General features: G+C 35.9%; 1 protein-coding gene across 1 annotated transcript in view; it reads left to right on the top strand.

Annotated features, from left to right (window-relative positions):
- The first annotated feature begins 341 nt into the window (after nt 1-341).
- Nucleotides 342-15,460, top strand: part of Gnai3 (G protein subunit alpha i3) — a 48,486-nt gene continuing 33,367 nt past the window's right edge. The window contains exon 1 of the mRNA XM_076863096.1: nt 342-593. Coding sequence (XP_076719211.1) covers nt 476-593 — 118 coding nt within the window. The 5' untranslated portion in view covers nt 342-475. The remainder of the gene's footprint in view (nt 594-15,460) is intronic.

The raw sequence follows: 15,460 nt of genomic DNA, 5'->3' as shown, positions 1-15,460 counted from the left end.
CCAAAGGGGTTTTATGCCCAGCGAGAATGTACCAGTAGAAATGGACATGTTGGCTGTGGGTTCTTATTTGATAATCCCAACCCCCAGCCTCCAAACCCGCTGTGAGACCTCAGAAGAGCAAATGAAAAGGAGACCCCGGTTTTTATATATTTACCCAACAGGTAAGGGGGAATTAAGGTTAGGAGGTGCGCACCGAGCTTCACAGAACCTGACAGCTCCGCGGAACCCTAGCCCTCCCGGGGACTTCCGCTTTCGGTCTTATCTCCTCTCTTAGAGCAGGAGTGGTTTAAGTGGTAACGGCCGCAGGGCGTCGCCGGAAGTGTCGTAAACGCCGGATATCCGGTTTCTCGGATCGCTAGTGAAGCTGACGGAGAGGGCCGCCGCCCAGCAGTAGACGCGCTATCTGAGCCAGCGGAGAAGCACTTTCAGCAGAGTGTGAGTGAGGCCGGGCCCGGTTCCCTCTCCCGCCGCCGCCATGGGCTGCACGTTGAGCGCCGAAGACAAGGCGGCGGTGGAGCGGAGCAAGATGATCGACCGCAATTTGCGGGAGGACGGGGAGAAAGCGGCCAAAGAAGTGAAGCTGCTACTACTCGGTGAGGGGCTGGGGGCGGGGTTGGAATGTGTTCGGGAGAGCCCGGCTTTTCCGAAGCCTGAGAAGGGTCTAGCCTGACCGGCGGAAAGTACGGCAAAGGGATCCGGAGGGCGTGCCGGGGTGTTGAAGTTGATGGCTGAGGCCCGAGAAGGCGTGTTGAGGGGTGGAGTTTGAGGTAGTAGGAATTAGGCTGGAGAGGGTGTAACTCCGGACTGGTATGGCTTTTAAGAGAGTTTGGGAATATGGAGTTTTGAGACTGTGTTAGGAATTTGTGAAAAGCTCATAAAGGAAGAGCCTCTATTAGGGAAGGTTTTACATTGGGTTGGAGAGTGTTGGTAACTCCGAGGACGCGGAAGCGTATATGTTGGGTTTGTACAATGGTTTGGGAGTTTGAGCGTGGTGATACTTGATGACAGGATAAAGCTGCAAGACTTGAATGTTTAAATGGAGAGGCTTGGACAGAATAGTCACATAAAGACCTTGTCATTTGTAAGAGTATTTTGAACTGTTATTAACGTGTTCAAACATGAAGGTATCTGTGTGTTGAGATAAATGGTAAGTTCTTAGATATAAAGGAAAAGAGCTTGGGTGCAGAGGCAGTCTGTGCTTTTTCTACTTTTTTGTACCATTCGTATTCTCAAGATTTTATATCTCTTTTTTTGTAAAAGGAGGGGGATGGTATGAATTGAGGAAATTCAAAGAATGGTTTGAGTTTTGTGGCTGTCTAGTGGACAATAGATTACACATTGGAAATTGCTGAATAGTTGCTATGGGTGGTGTGCAGTGGAATGGAGTTACTTTAGGATAAATTATGGAATTGGACATTTACTGTAAGACTAATAAACTTCTGGGGAGCTGGTTATCTCTTGTGTTCTCTTTAAAGGAAAAATACTGCCTTTAGGACTACTTCATGTTACCTGATATTCATTTTAACTGTTTTTATGTACAGTCAGATGCATTTTACTTAGCATGATTTAGTTTTAAACTTTTATAAATCATATGAAGTATTCTGGTATTAACTTATCAATAAATCAAGCCATGTTTCTTCATTGTTAGTATTTTATAGGGGTCTGTTAGAGTAAGTAGGAGTCATGGTTTCTGTAAGCAGTAAAACTTTACTTTTTAAAATAAATTGATTTTTTGAGAAAAAGGAGTTACTTTAGGGAAGTGCCAGATTTTCACAATGAAAAGCTCCAAAGGACAGAATACAACATCATAAACCAAGACTCACTTTGTACTCCATTTTGTACCAGGTACGTCTCCTAGTTTCTTTATTTTTATTTTATTTATTTATTTATTGAGTACTGGGAATTGAACTCAGGGGCACTCCACCACTGAGCCACATCCCCAGCTCTATTTTGTATTTTGTTTAGAGATAGTGTCTCACTGAGTTGCTTAGTGCCTTGCTTTTGCTGAGGGTGACTTTAAACTTGCCTTCATCCTGTCTAGCTGCTGGGATTACAGGCTTTATACCGTCCATATCTCTTTGTTAATGTATTTGGTTGTTAGAAGATTGTAGAAATATTAGTGACAGCTTCTTTTGGATACAGAGGAAAAGTTGTACATTGAAAGGAGCTTCCAGTTTGAATACCAGAACTTCCAGAAGGCATGAATTTGAATTGTAGTTTTGGACTGTCTTTGTACAATAGCAATCTTCTGTGGATGAACATTTCCTTGGAGCATAGTAGATGTTCCTTAAGTATTTATTGCTAGTTAATGTTGAACATTTGTCTTTGGGGCCCCTAAGAAGTTTGGTAAAAAACACAATATCCAAGACATTAGCATTTTCTTTATTGATCAGTTGGTTATGAAATTAAAGGCATATTCTCATCTTTTGTGAATGATTTGATTTATTTACATTGACCATAAGAGAGACCCTTAGGACACTAGCCTATTGTAATATAATTGTAAACTGTGAGGCTTTTTAATGGCATGATGTAGCAGTCAGAACTTGGGCAAGCAGAACTTTTCCAAATGTCTGGAAAATTTTTTATTCAGAACTTTACAAATAGTGCATTTAGTTAAAAAAAAATTAAACACATGGTGACTTACAGAACTTGAAAAGCAATAAGTAAAAATCAAAGTACTAAAACTTTGCTTTTAATTTTTTACCAACTTCATTGTTTTTCAAGTGTGATTTTTATACAGTATTCTTGAGTAAGTTAAATCAGTAAATTCAAATAGGTTGTAAAAACAGCTGCTCTCACTTGAGCCATATCATAATACATATCTTTAAGTTAAAATTATGTTTCATGCTATAAGCATAGTACACCTACATAGTATCCAAGTTTTTTTTTTCTGTAGAATATCTCCTTTGATGTGCATGCAAGCCTTTTTTATTTTTACTTCAATACTATGAAAGTATCTAACTTAGTTTAAGTTGAAATTTATCTACTTATCCTTGTCTCTTCTGGCTCACAATAGATTTTCTTACTGGGATATAATTTTTTTTAATATTTATTTTTTAGTTGTAGTTGAACATAATACCCTTATTTTATTTATTTATTTACTTTTATGTGGTGCTGAGGATCGAACCCAGGACCTTGCACTCCACATACTAGATGAGAGCTCTACCGCTGAGCCACAACCCCAGCCCATGGATGTAGTTTTGAATAATGATGGACAACATGGGTTTCCAATCTTAATTCCCATTTGCTAGCTATAAACTTGGAAAAGTTATTTACTTAATTTCATTCTGCCTCAGGTTCTTTAAAATGGAGAAAATAGAGAATCTTCATGGTGTTGCTGTATGGATTAAACATGAAAACAATGTGAGGCAGAACACAGCCAGGTATATAGTACTACCTCAGTGAATATTAGCTGTTACTGTTATTATGAAATTAAAGTGTATGTTAAGACCATAGGTAACACAGAAATTTAATTAAGATACTAGTATGGGCTAAATTAGCTAAGACTTGAGTATTGTAATTCTTGGTTTGAATTTCTTTCTAATTGGAAAGATCTTGATATGCCAAATTAGTGTTTAATCACAATTTTCTCTTGAAAGAGAAAATTATATTATGAAAAGCTTCCCAATCAGTGTGTAGTAGATAAGATGGCATACCAGGTGAGCTGTTTGCAATTTTTTTGTAATGTTGAAATTTTAAATTATTTTTATAATAGTTGAAATAATATTTGAACACTTATGTGATTCTCTAAACTTCCTGAAGTTAGTAATTTGAAAAATATTTATTAGAAAGATTTATTCCAATTTAATCATCTGTAATACTTTGTATTTTTTTAGTCATAATTTCATAACAAGGAATATTTTTCACCAAACCTCTCCGGTTTATTCCAGTGAGCCTTACAAGTACTCCCTCTCTTCTTCCCCCTGGACACTGGGGATTGAACCAAGAACTCTACCACTGAGCTATAACCCTAGCATTTAAACATTTTTTTTTTTTAAATTTTGAGACAGGGTCCTGCTAAATTGCTTTAAACATTTTTTTATTTTGAGACAGGGTCCTGTCTTTAAACGTGTTTTTATTTTGAGACAGGGTCCTGCTAAATTGCCCAGGCTGGCCTCAACCTCACTGATATAACTGAAGTTGAGAAGCACTAGTGTGATTGATAAAGGTACTACCTTTGAATAGACATAAAACTGAATTAAATTTCTACCTTTATTTACCACTATGAGATTTAGAACAAGTAAGTCAACCATATGCATCAGTATATTCACCCATGTAGAGTTGGGATGATAATACTTGTTTCATAATGTGCAATGAGATAATATATATAAAGCGTTTACCATTATTGCCTTCCAAATAACACTAAATGGCAAGTTTTATCTATTATGTTTGTGAGGCTTATCATTTTAGCTACTTTTTCCAGAGATATTTCAGAAAAATATTCGATTATTTTTCATATTACTAAGTTCTTTCCCAAGCTTTTCAAAGAATTTTATATTCTTGTGGTGAAAGGAATTAAATCTATGGCAAGAATTAAGTTGCATGCAGATAATTGCATTTAAAACCTATATTGTAGAATATTTGAATTTATCTCTAATCCTGTATTATATAATTGATCATATTTAAATTTGCAAATTACTGACTGAGTGTGCTGGAAATAAGACTGTCCTTTGATACATATGCTATTATATCCTTCTATAGGAGGGTATTCATTATAACATTTGCCATTTATTTGGGAAAAGGTTTATAAAAGTGAGGATTTGTGTTATATTGGGACATAGAAAGAAAATGGCATAACAGATAAAAGTACGTGATGCAAAAAACTTTTTTTATAGGCACTTTCTTGGTATTTTTTTTTCAGTTGTTGATGGGCCTTTATTTTATTTATTTATATGTAGTGCTGAGAATTGAACCCAGTGCCTCACACATGCTAGGCAAGCACTCTATCGCTGAACCATGACCCCAGCCCATCTTGATATCTTTTACATAAGTGCATTCTTTTGCAGGCTGAAATATGGTCCTTTTTTGGACACATGTCATAATGTGATCTTCCCTGACCATGATATTCTTGTTATACAGTGATGACCATAGAATAGGGTGCTCAGTATTTATATTTGAAAGGGCATGTGACTTTATAATCAGGGCTGCAGCTATATTTCCTTTTTCTTTTTTGGAGGGGGTTGCTGGGGATATTGAACCCAGGGGTGCTTAACCACTGAGCAATATCCCCAGCCCTTTTTAAAATACTTTATTTAGAGACAGAGTTTCACTAAGTTACTTATTAGGGCCTCACTAAGTTTCTGAGGCTGGCTTTGAACTCATGATCTTCCTGCTACAGCCTCCTGAGCTGCTGGGATTACAGGATTACTGGATAACAATATTTCTTAATAATAATTTTAGCTCAGCATACTTATTTGCACTATTACAAAACTTTGTTTAGATCTTAGGCACTTGTTTCTGATAACAGTGGCTCCTGGTCAGGAGTTCTCTTTTGCAGGTTTGTGAAATCTGAAGCAATATGCTGTTTACGCTGTCCCTCCTCCAAACAGCTGAACTGCTTCACCTTCTTGTTTCTCAGGGAAAAGGGAGTTGGTGGGTCCCTGAGATATTTCCTGTTTTTCCCTACCATCTTCTCTGTCCCTTCCTTGGTTTCTTCCATAGCATGCTTGCTTTTTTTTTTTTTTTTAAACAAAACAAAACATGAGATGCCTGTCACTCATTAGGGTATCAGAAGACCAATGAACTTTGAAAAAAAAATTATTAACACAATTTATAGTTATATATGTTTTCGTGAGGAAGGGAACCATTTTATTTTTTCCCATCAGGTTCCTCCTTGGAGTTTTTGAGAAATCTGTTTTCTATATTTGGGATAACTCACGTTTCTCCTTTTCCCCCAGTGCATTAATAAACTTGCTGCTACTTATTCCCAAGTCAGTACATCCCAGAGAACTAGCCTTCCTTCTTTACTTCTCTTCTCAGATCTACTTGTTGCAAACTTTTCTCTTCCAACACCAGCATTCACATTCAACATTATCTATACTTGGGCTAAGGTTGTGGCTCAGTGGTAGAGCACCTGCCTGGCATGTGTGAGGCACTGGTTTTGATCCTCAGCAACATATAAATGTAAATGAATAAAATAAAGTTAATGTGTCCATTTACAACTAAAAAAAAAAAAAAAAACCATTATCTAGACTGAAAACTGGATTTATTTTCAACTCCTCTCTTGCTCCCATCTCTTTATTATCTGTCAGTTGCCCAGTTCTGTCACTTGGTCATTACCAGATTCCAAATTCTCTAGACCAGCTAAATTTAGAAGAAAAAAAATTTTTTTGGTAGACCTAGGATTCCAGTTTTCTTTGTAAATACATTTAAAAAATGTTTCACACACTATTGTCCACTGTGATTATCATTTAGTTCCTTTTACCATGAAACCTTTTTGATATTCTGAATTGGATGTGATCTGTCTCTCTCTCTCTCTCTCTCTCTCTCTTTTTTATTCCATTCATTAATTGTTTATTTACCAAGAAAAACTATTCTTTAGGCCATATATTCATGTTTTATAGTTCTGGAGCACAAATCAGTAACAAACTTCCAATGACCACAATCCAAAGAATTTTTTTTTTTTTTTTTTTAATTCCAGGATCACTTTGCACTCTGAAAGATACCAGCATTCTTCATCTCCTCAGAATCTTTTGTGTGTGTGTGTGTGTGTGTTGCTAGGAATTGAACCCAGGGCTTTGTGCATTCGAGCCAAGTACTCTACCAACTATGTTATATCCCCAGCCCCATCCTTAGAATCTTTCATAGAATCATAATTTCTGTAGAAATTTTTATATGTCTTCTTTCTTGGTTCAGTCACACCAAACTTATAGAGGGCTGCAACCTCCAGGGTGACTGAATGCTCCAGCGGGATGAAACCCCAGATGCTTGGCCAGAAGGCTCTGCCTCTGAGGATTCATTCAGGTGCTGGAAGCCATGGCAGCTACTTTCCTTCACACCAGCATCCCTCCTGATTGATGGAGAAGTGAATGGTGTCCCTCTTCTTGAGATTTCATGGTACTTTTTTTTTTTTTTTGCCAATTAGTGTCTGCCTTATAGCATGGTTATTTATATATGCAGTTGCTCCTAACTATATATGGTTCTTAGTTCAGGAGAACTACATATTTCTTAATATATGTGTATTTCAGGACCTAATATAATGTTAAGAACCTGTAAGAAATAATATCACTCATATCATACAAGTAAAAGAGAGGTTTATTGAAAGAACACAGTAGATAACTTCTTAGGCATCAGACATCCCAGGAGAGATAAGAAATTAAATATAAGCAAGTTGCATTCTCAGGGACTGTGACACTATTCCCCACCCCCATTTCTCCTACAGCAGAATGGCCACTTGCTGTGCTCTGTTGGCTAAGTCATCAGTTCATATCAGCTTTCTCTGCTCACTTTTGATACTCTCCCAAACCCACCAGTATTCAACTTTGGCTTATTCTTACACTTTCTATGGCTCACATGCCACCTGACCTGGTATGTTAAGTGTTATGTGTCATCTGGCATATGCTTCCAGGATCCCCCCATTCCAGGATCCTGGGAAAGAATATCAGATTGGTTCAGCCTTGTTAGATACCCACCAGTCTAGTCTTGAAGTAGGCAGGGTTGTTGGGGTGTTGTGAATTTTATAAAGCTGAACTTTATAAATTTTTATAATTTTATAAGATCTAGGGTGGGTCACTATTAAAAAGAATTAATGATTAATTAATAGATGTCAATGCCTACCACTTAGTAGACATTCACTAAATATAAATTGAATATAATGAAATTAGATGGAAATATTGAGGAACTAAACATTGCTGCTCTAATTTCTCATTAATTCATGAGAACATGTCTGCTCATTTTCAATATGGTCATTTTGTGTAGTTCAGAGAAAACAGTTCAGTTCATCTTGAGGTAGGGTGTAGGATTCTATTCTAAGCTCCTGTTGTCAACATATCCAATTGAGAATACTTAATGTAAACTGAATTTCATTACCTTCTATTTTATTTTAGAAATGTTTAAAATATACATAATCAAATGTATTTTGGGAGGTTCATGCATCATCATCACCCCTGTTTTTTTCTTGCTAATTCCCCCGGTAAACCTTTTATGAACACCAAAAAAAAAAAAAACTGTTCAAAAGTAAGAAGAGAAGTAAACAGATTATTTTGCTGCTTATGTTGTGTTTCTAGGTTTTTCATAAGGAGTAGGTAGAAACATTTGGCAAAGTAGATTTTGGTGTGGATAGGTTTTAGCTGTCTTGTGCTGTTTTTTTGTTTAGTTATTTGGCTTAATTTCATCAGAGATTGGGACTTTGGAGGGAAAGGAGAAGAGGGGATACATTAAATGTTCAGGAACTAGAATATTAGCAGTAAAGACCAAAAAATAAAAATGTTACAAATTTGATTATAAGAAATGTCTAGACCAGTGGCGCTAATTTTGTTCGGATTACTGATGTTTATTTTTAAATGTATTTTCTAGCCAACAGAATATAGTAGACTAGTATTAACTAAAACACATCCCTGATTAATACAATTCAAAATAGGAGATACCATGTAATACAGGACAAAGAGCCTGAAAATTGAGAGATTAGTCCTAATCTTTGAACTTCATTTTTCTTTCTCTCAATTGGTGAGGGATATAAATTGATCTTAAGGTCCCTTGATGGTGAAGTCAATATGATTAATCAGATAGAATATTTAAGTAAGTTATAAAAGGCTTATTTTTGTGTTATTTTTCTTATTCTTGAGTGTGATTGAAATCGTTTTAACCCTACAAAGCTTCTTGAGAAGATAGTTAAATTGAATTAGAAAAATGCCTCTGATGTAAATGTTCAAAAGAGAATACAAAGAAAATAAATTCTACTAGTATTTGGATTTCCCTCAATTTTAATTGTCTTCATTTTAGTGTAGCTCTTTTCCAGTGTTTAGCAAGTTGGAGTTATCTTTAAGCTTTTACCTATCCAGACTATCCTGTTACCTGCTTAGTGATCAGCTGTATTTATTTCTGTAATTCAAGCTGCTTGAACTGAATAACATTGTGGTAGGATTGCTGGTTAATTGTTCTAGTTTTGATATAGTGCTCTATGTAAATAACATATCCTGAAATAATCTATTTTTGTCTTAACGTTTAACAGAAATTAATACATCTGATGTAAACTAAACCAAGAACAGGGGTACCCAAAGACCAAATTTGTTTGACTGTACCTGAGTGTGACTTAGAGATATTAGAAATAAGTTTTTAGGAGAAGCTAGTTTTTAGTCTGAAATTCCTTTGATTTCTAAATTTAACTTGAAAGAGACTTAAAGGTTTAAGGAAGATTGTTAAAAATTAGCTGAGATTTTATCATGTTTATTGATCCATTACTGTTTTGCTGCTGTGGGCTTTTCTTTTTGTCACTGAGTCATATTTTTAAATTGATAAAATTTTAATATTCATGTAAAAAAGTTTTTCGAATGATGTATTTTAACGTCTCAGAAATTCTTTTTATTTAACTCAAAAAGTAGATGATATTCTGATTTTTTTCTAGCTGCTCTTGTAAATCTACAACTGTTGAATTGGACATATCTTGCTATGATCCAAACATTTGTATACTTTTATTCACCTGGCCTGCAAATAATACTTACCAGACTGGTCATATAGGGATCATTTCGACTGGATATATTTAAAATTATTAAGATAATTTGATTGTGGTCATCTTGTAATTACTTTTCATATAAATATTGATATGTAACCTATTTATACTAGGTCAGGTACTAAAAAATTGCTTTTATTTTTTCAAGCTGAATTTAATTTATTTGTTACTGGATTGAGCCCAGGGCTACTCAACCACTGAGTCACATCTCTAGCCTTTTTTTGGTAGGGTACTGGGGACTGAACTCGGGGCATTAAACTACTGAGCCACACTCCCAGTCCTATTTTTTATTTTATTTAGAGACAGGGTCTCACTGAGTTCCCTAGCACCTCACTTTTGCTGAAGCTGGCGTTGAACTGGTGATTCTCCTGCCTCAACCTCCCTAGCTGCTGGGAGTACAGGGTGTGCACCATGGTGCCGGGCTCTAGTTATTTTTTATTTTGTGACAGGGACTCTCTAAGTTGCTGAGGCTGGCTTTGAACTTGGGATCCTCCTCTGCCCCAGTCTCCCAAACTGCTGGGATTATAGGTATGCACCACTGTACCTGGTTCCCCTCTGTTTTCTCTATTTCTCCTAGAACTGGGGAATCATTAACTTCAAAACAGAGCACTGTTTGATGTAATGACATAATTACGTCTGTTAAGTTACTTAGAATTTCTGAAAATAATAATGTTAGTACTACTTCAGTTTAATGATGTAAATCTTTTAAACCATTTTGCAACATTAATAAATTTTCACATATTTAGTTCATCCCAGAATGTGATCCAATCCTAGGGTACTGCATCACATTTAGCCAAGGCTACTTTTTATTGAGCTTTTTGATTTTCATTGTTGTGCCATACAGTGGGAGGCTCATTTATTATTTATGATTATGTATCTCTGATTGTCTTATGAAAAAGGCACTTTTATAGCCTAGTGATAGAAATAAGAAATTGACAAGACTCTTAAGCAGTTCACGGGAGGTAGATGTACAATTAAACAATAGAAATATATGTGGGATGTGACTTGAGAGGGAGTCAATTTTGTAAGGTGGAAGAAAAAAGATATTCATATCAGGAAGTCCTCTTGGAGGATGTTACATTTGAGAGGACCTTGAAAGATAAACAGGAATTCTTAAAGCAGAGACTGGAGAGAATTGTATTCAGACAGAGGGAATAGTATGCATTAAGGCTCAGCATGAGTGAGCAAATAGATTTGACAAGAAGGATTGGTATAGGAGGAGGATAGGAGATGAGGCTGGAAAGATATGCAGGAGATTTGGAGAGTATTTATTTGAAATTTTTAGTAGCTGTTTTTTAAGACATATTTTATTATATACACAATAACAGAATTAACATACCAAAGTCTTTAGACTTTGCTTTGTTTTTATTACTTGCTTTTAAAAAATAGAAATAAATACATATGTGAAACCCAGACTTCTAAGTTTTGTCTTAACAACAATGGTGAACATTTATATGTTAAAGGAAATTGAAATAGGCCCTTACCTGGCATCTCAAATTGTAATGTTTTCCTATTGGTGAATTTTTAAAGTGTGATATATTAATTTACATTTTATTAAATAGATATGTAGAAAAGTGTTCTGTGCTGCTATCAATGTTTCTGGGTCCTAGGATTTGATTCTGATATTTTTAAAGGTGAAATTATGGGATATTTGGATTTTTTTTTTTTTTTTTGTACCAGGGATTGAACCCAGGGGAGCTTAACCACTGAGCCACATCTCCAGTCCTTTTCTCCTTTCTATATTTTGTTTAGAGACAGAATCTTGCTGAGTTGCTTAGAGCCTTGCTAGGTTGCTGAGGCTGGCTTTGAACTCATGATCCTCCTGCCTCAGCCTACCAAGAAGTCTGGGATTATAGGAATACGCCACCTCTCCTAGCAGGATATATGGATTTTGATGAATGGATTTAGTGTTACTCTTAACTTTGGAGGACATCCTCCACTATAATGGAATTATTTGTATAGACTAAAATAGGTCTTTGGATTATTTGTACATTACTATTGTTCATGGCATTTCTGTTCCTTTTTACCCTAAATAAATGAATGTTTTCAGTCATGTCATATATAAAGACCATATATAATTTAGTATTATTAGCAAAATGGCTTTTTGTTGCTTTGCTTTCAAAGAAGTGAAGAAACTTACTCACTAGAGACCACAATTTGAATATTAAGGCATGCAGAGGATAATCATCCTCCTTGCTGACAAATGGCTGCTCCCTTAAGCATTCTTATGTTCTGCATAGTTGAGGAAGAAACGGCTTCTTCTCCTTCTTGACCAGTTGTTATTACTAAAATTACTTTGTTCATATTCTCAAGAGGTGATATTTTGGTAATATTTTGGGAACTGAGTGAACTAACTTTCTGTCTGTCTCTCTTTTAAAATCAAACCAACACCTTCCTCAAGTGATTTATGAATGTAAAAATGGTTGATTAGTGATCTATTGCTTGGTTTTATAAGGCTTGTTACAGGTTCATGTTCATGCACTTGGCAAAACACATCAAAACTCTGAACAAATCATACACTGCCATGTAAGTTATGGATATGTTTTAGTTGGAGTTTTTTTTTTTTTTAATCTGCCCTTCCCTCCTTGCATACTTAGCCTCTAGAAATATTTAATGTAACAGTAATTGACATTGAGTGGGACACGTAGATGGCTTCAAAGATAAATGGTAATATTTAATTTTTTTTGAGGAATAGGTACACAGAAATTTGTTTTATTACACATAACAAATATACCCTTTTATTAGCATTTAATATTTAATAAAAACAACGAGCTTTTTAAAAGCTCCCCCCAAAAGTAATACTAATTTCCTTAAAGCCAATTTCATTCAGTTTCTTTTATTTACTTACTTTGTTGCAAGGAATAGAAAACTCATTCAAACTAGTTTACAAATTGTTAGAATATAGGGAGATTTTTGTGGGAATACAGAAAAATTGAAGAATGGTTACAGGAGCTGAGGCACCTGTTTTTCTTCTTGCCTTCACTATATCTGCCTCCTTTTGCTTTCTTATCTTCACTTGTTCCCCTCTGCCTCTTTCTCTTTTTTGGTCCCTTTGGTCCTGTCCATTCTTTATTTCTTTTCTAACTTTCTCTTGGCATGCTCTCTTTTCACTCTCATGGCTTCCTTTTTTAAAAGTCTTTCTGCTCATTTGTCTAGACGCTTTCCAAATCAACCTTTCTCTGAATCTTTTCCTTATTACCTTGGTGTAAATGAGGCTCTGTAAAGGTAGTGTGAGCATGTTTTTTCTTTCACATATTGTGAGCTTTTAGTTTAGGATAATGTTTTCCATATCTTCTGGCACATATTTCTCAGATAACTGATTTTTCCCACTTACCTTTTGTAGGTTTCACACAGTGTAAGCACCTGACAGCCTATGATTGGGTGATTACTGTCAGGCATTCATTACTGATCCAATCATGGAAGGAAATTGGCCCATATTATGTGGATGATTTATTACTAAGGGGAGTTAGGATTTTTCTAGAAGGGAGTTTATGGGCAGGCAGGTATGAAATTCTGTCTAAATGAATGTGGTGGTGCATGCCTATAAATCCAGCAATTCAGGAGGCTAAGGCTGGAGGATTGCAATTTTGAAGCCAACCTCAGTAATTTAATGAGACTCTAAGTAACTTTTTTTTTTTTTATATACTGGGGATTGAACCCAGGGTCCTTGGAACAACTCCCCCCTCCCATTGTAAAAATTTAATTCTTTTTAATTCTTTTTTTTTAATATTTATTTTTAAGTTGTTGTTAGACACAGCACCTTTGTTTCACTTATTTATTTTTTTATGTGTGCTTAGGATGGAACCCAGGGTTTCGCATGTGCAAGGAGAGCCTCTACCTCTGAGCCACAACCCCAGCCCCCATTGTAAAAATTTGAGACAGAAACTCACAAAGTTGTTTAGGGCCTTGCTAAATTGCTAAGGCTGCCCTTGAACTTGTGATTCTCTTGCCTCAGCTTCCCAAATTGCTGGGATTACAGGCCTGTATCCTGTAAGTTAAGTTTTATAAAAATTTTCTTATATATCCTTTAAGCCTTTTTAGTGATTGGTGTATGATTGCTTCCATGAAAAAATCTTTTTTAGAAGAGAGCTCAATCATCTCTGTCTTAATTGAAAGTTCACTGACTTACTTAACCCATAAGATATTTATTCATTCATCCACTAAGTGAATATTTAAAGAGTGCTCACTATATTTTTTGTACTCTTTTAGGTGTTGGGGTTACAAGGACAGATTTGTAGCAGTTTATGGTACTGGAACAGAATGATAGTACATGCATGGGAGCTAGGACAGGGTTTAAGATTAAGTTTAGAGGGAAAAGAGGCTGGTGAGTCCAAATTTATTCTCATTATAGTAGTGGGCTGAGAATTGAAGGCATAGCCAGTAGTGGGTGTAGAGTTGAGTAAAGATAGCCAAGGAATAGAAATCTGTTTCTGCTAACTGCCCACATTAAAAATTCCATCCATCGCAGCTGGCACTTACAAAATAAGATTAGGCAACCACTGACTATCATAGAAACTCGAGCCATTCATCCTACAGATAATTATTAAGTGCCTATTCTGCCCTAGTTTTGGAAGAGGGGGCTATAGAAAGAAGGCAGCTTTTTGTACTTTCAAGAATTATCCTTTTAAAGAGTTTAAGGATAAGTGGAATTCTAAACAGGCATAGGTCCGAATAATTACCAAAAAATTAACCAAGTATGAGTGTAACAGTGTCTGATCCTATCCTATAGAGCCAGGTTAGGCCTGGTCAGGGTAACTCTTAAGGGTGAGGTACACAGGCATGGAAGGGTTTTTAGATTATATCAAAAAAGATTTCATAATTATTTTAATCAAAATCAAGAAGACCATTTAACCGTTTATGAGAAGCCAGGAGATGAGGAGCTAGGAAGGTAGTCATATAGTGTTTTTAGAATAGCCAGAGCTGGGCTAGAGATAAAATTGAGGTGCAGTGACAGGGAGGGACGATCTGGAGTTTAATTTTGGAAATTAACCCATGGGACTGATGCTGAAAATGGATAATTTTTGCCAGCCATTGGGATGGCAGTAGAACTGTGGGAGAAGTGCAGAAGACTTCAACAATAAGATTGGAGTTTGACTTGAATAGGGGCATCAGGAGTATTTATACATACAAGGCTTAGGATGTTTAAAGAAATAGTGGGGTGAGTAAACAATTATTCTGTTATTTTAGACTAAGGAAACTTGAACTTTGAACTCTTGATATCCAGCAGTTCTGGGCACAAAGGAGGCATATTTGTTGAAAAAAAAAAGTGAATAATAATTTTTATTTGCTCAGGGACATTTTCCCCCAACTGTGATTCTTCTAATCTTTCCTTTAAATTAATTAAAAAGCAACTGATTTTTGTAGTTAGTATCTTGAAAAGCACTTACATGAAATGTCATTGTTAACCTTTGTCTGAATTTTTACTGTTAGCTACTTACTACCTGTTAATATGAAGGATCCAGTGAGAGCAATAGGTATCCTCATTGGAAATAGCATGGACTGTGTTCCTGTGATCCTTAATTGTAGATATTTACAATTCTTTTCTTTTTTTCTCTTTTTAACCATAGCAGTCTAACTTGCAGGCTCTGCTAGTTTGAGACTATATATAAAGTACCCTTGAGCATGAATAATAGGAGTTGACATCCCATATAACTCATCCTTACTGTCATGTATTCTATTTCTGTCTACTATTGGTCCCTTCTGGAGCCAGGAGTGCATGTTGGAGAACATGCTAATAACTGCATTATGGTAGCTGTTGTAAATTGAGTTGATAGGAAAGTAGGGAGCCGTGGT

The sequence above is a fragment of the Callospermophilus lateralis genome, chromosome 7 (genome assembly GCF_048772815.1).
Source record: "Callospermophilus lateralis isolate mCalLat2 chromosome 7, mCalLat2.hap1, whole genome shotgun sequence".
Taxonomy (NCBI): domain Eukaryota; kingdom Metazoa; phylum Chordata; class Mammalia; order Rodentia; family Sciuridae; genus Callospermophilus; species Callospermophilus lateralis.
Note: the sequence above shows the minus strand (reverse complement) of the source record. Positions and strands in the feature narration are given on the sequence as shown.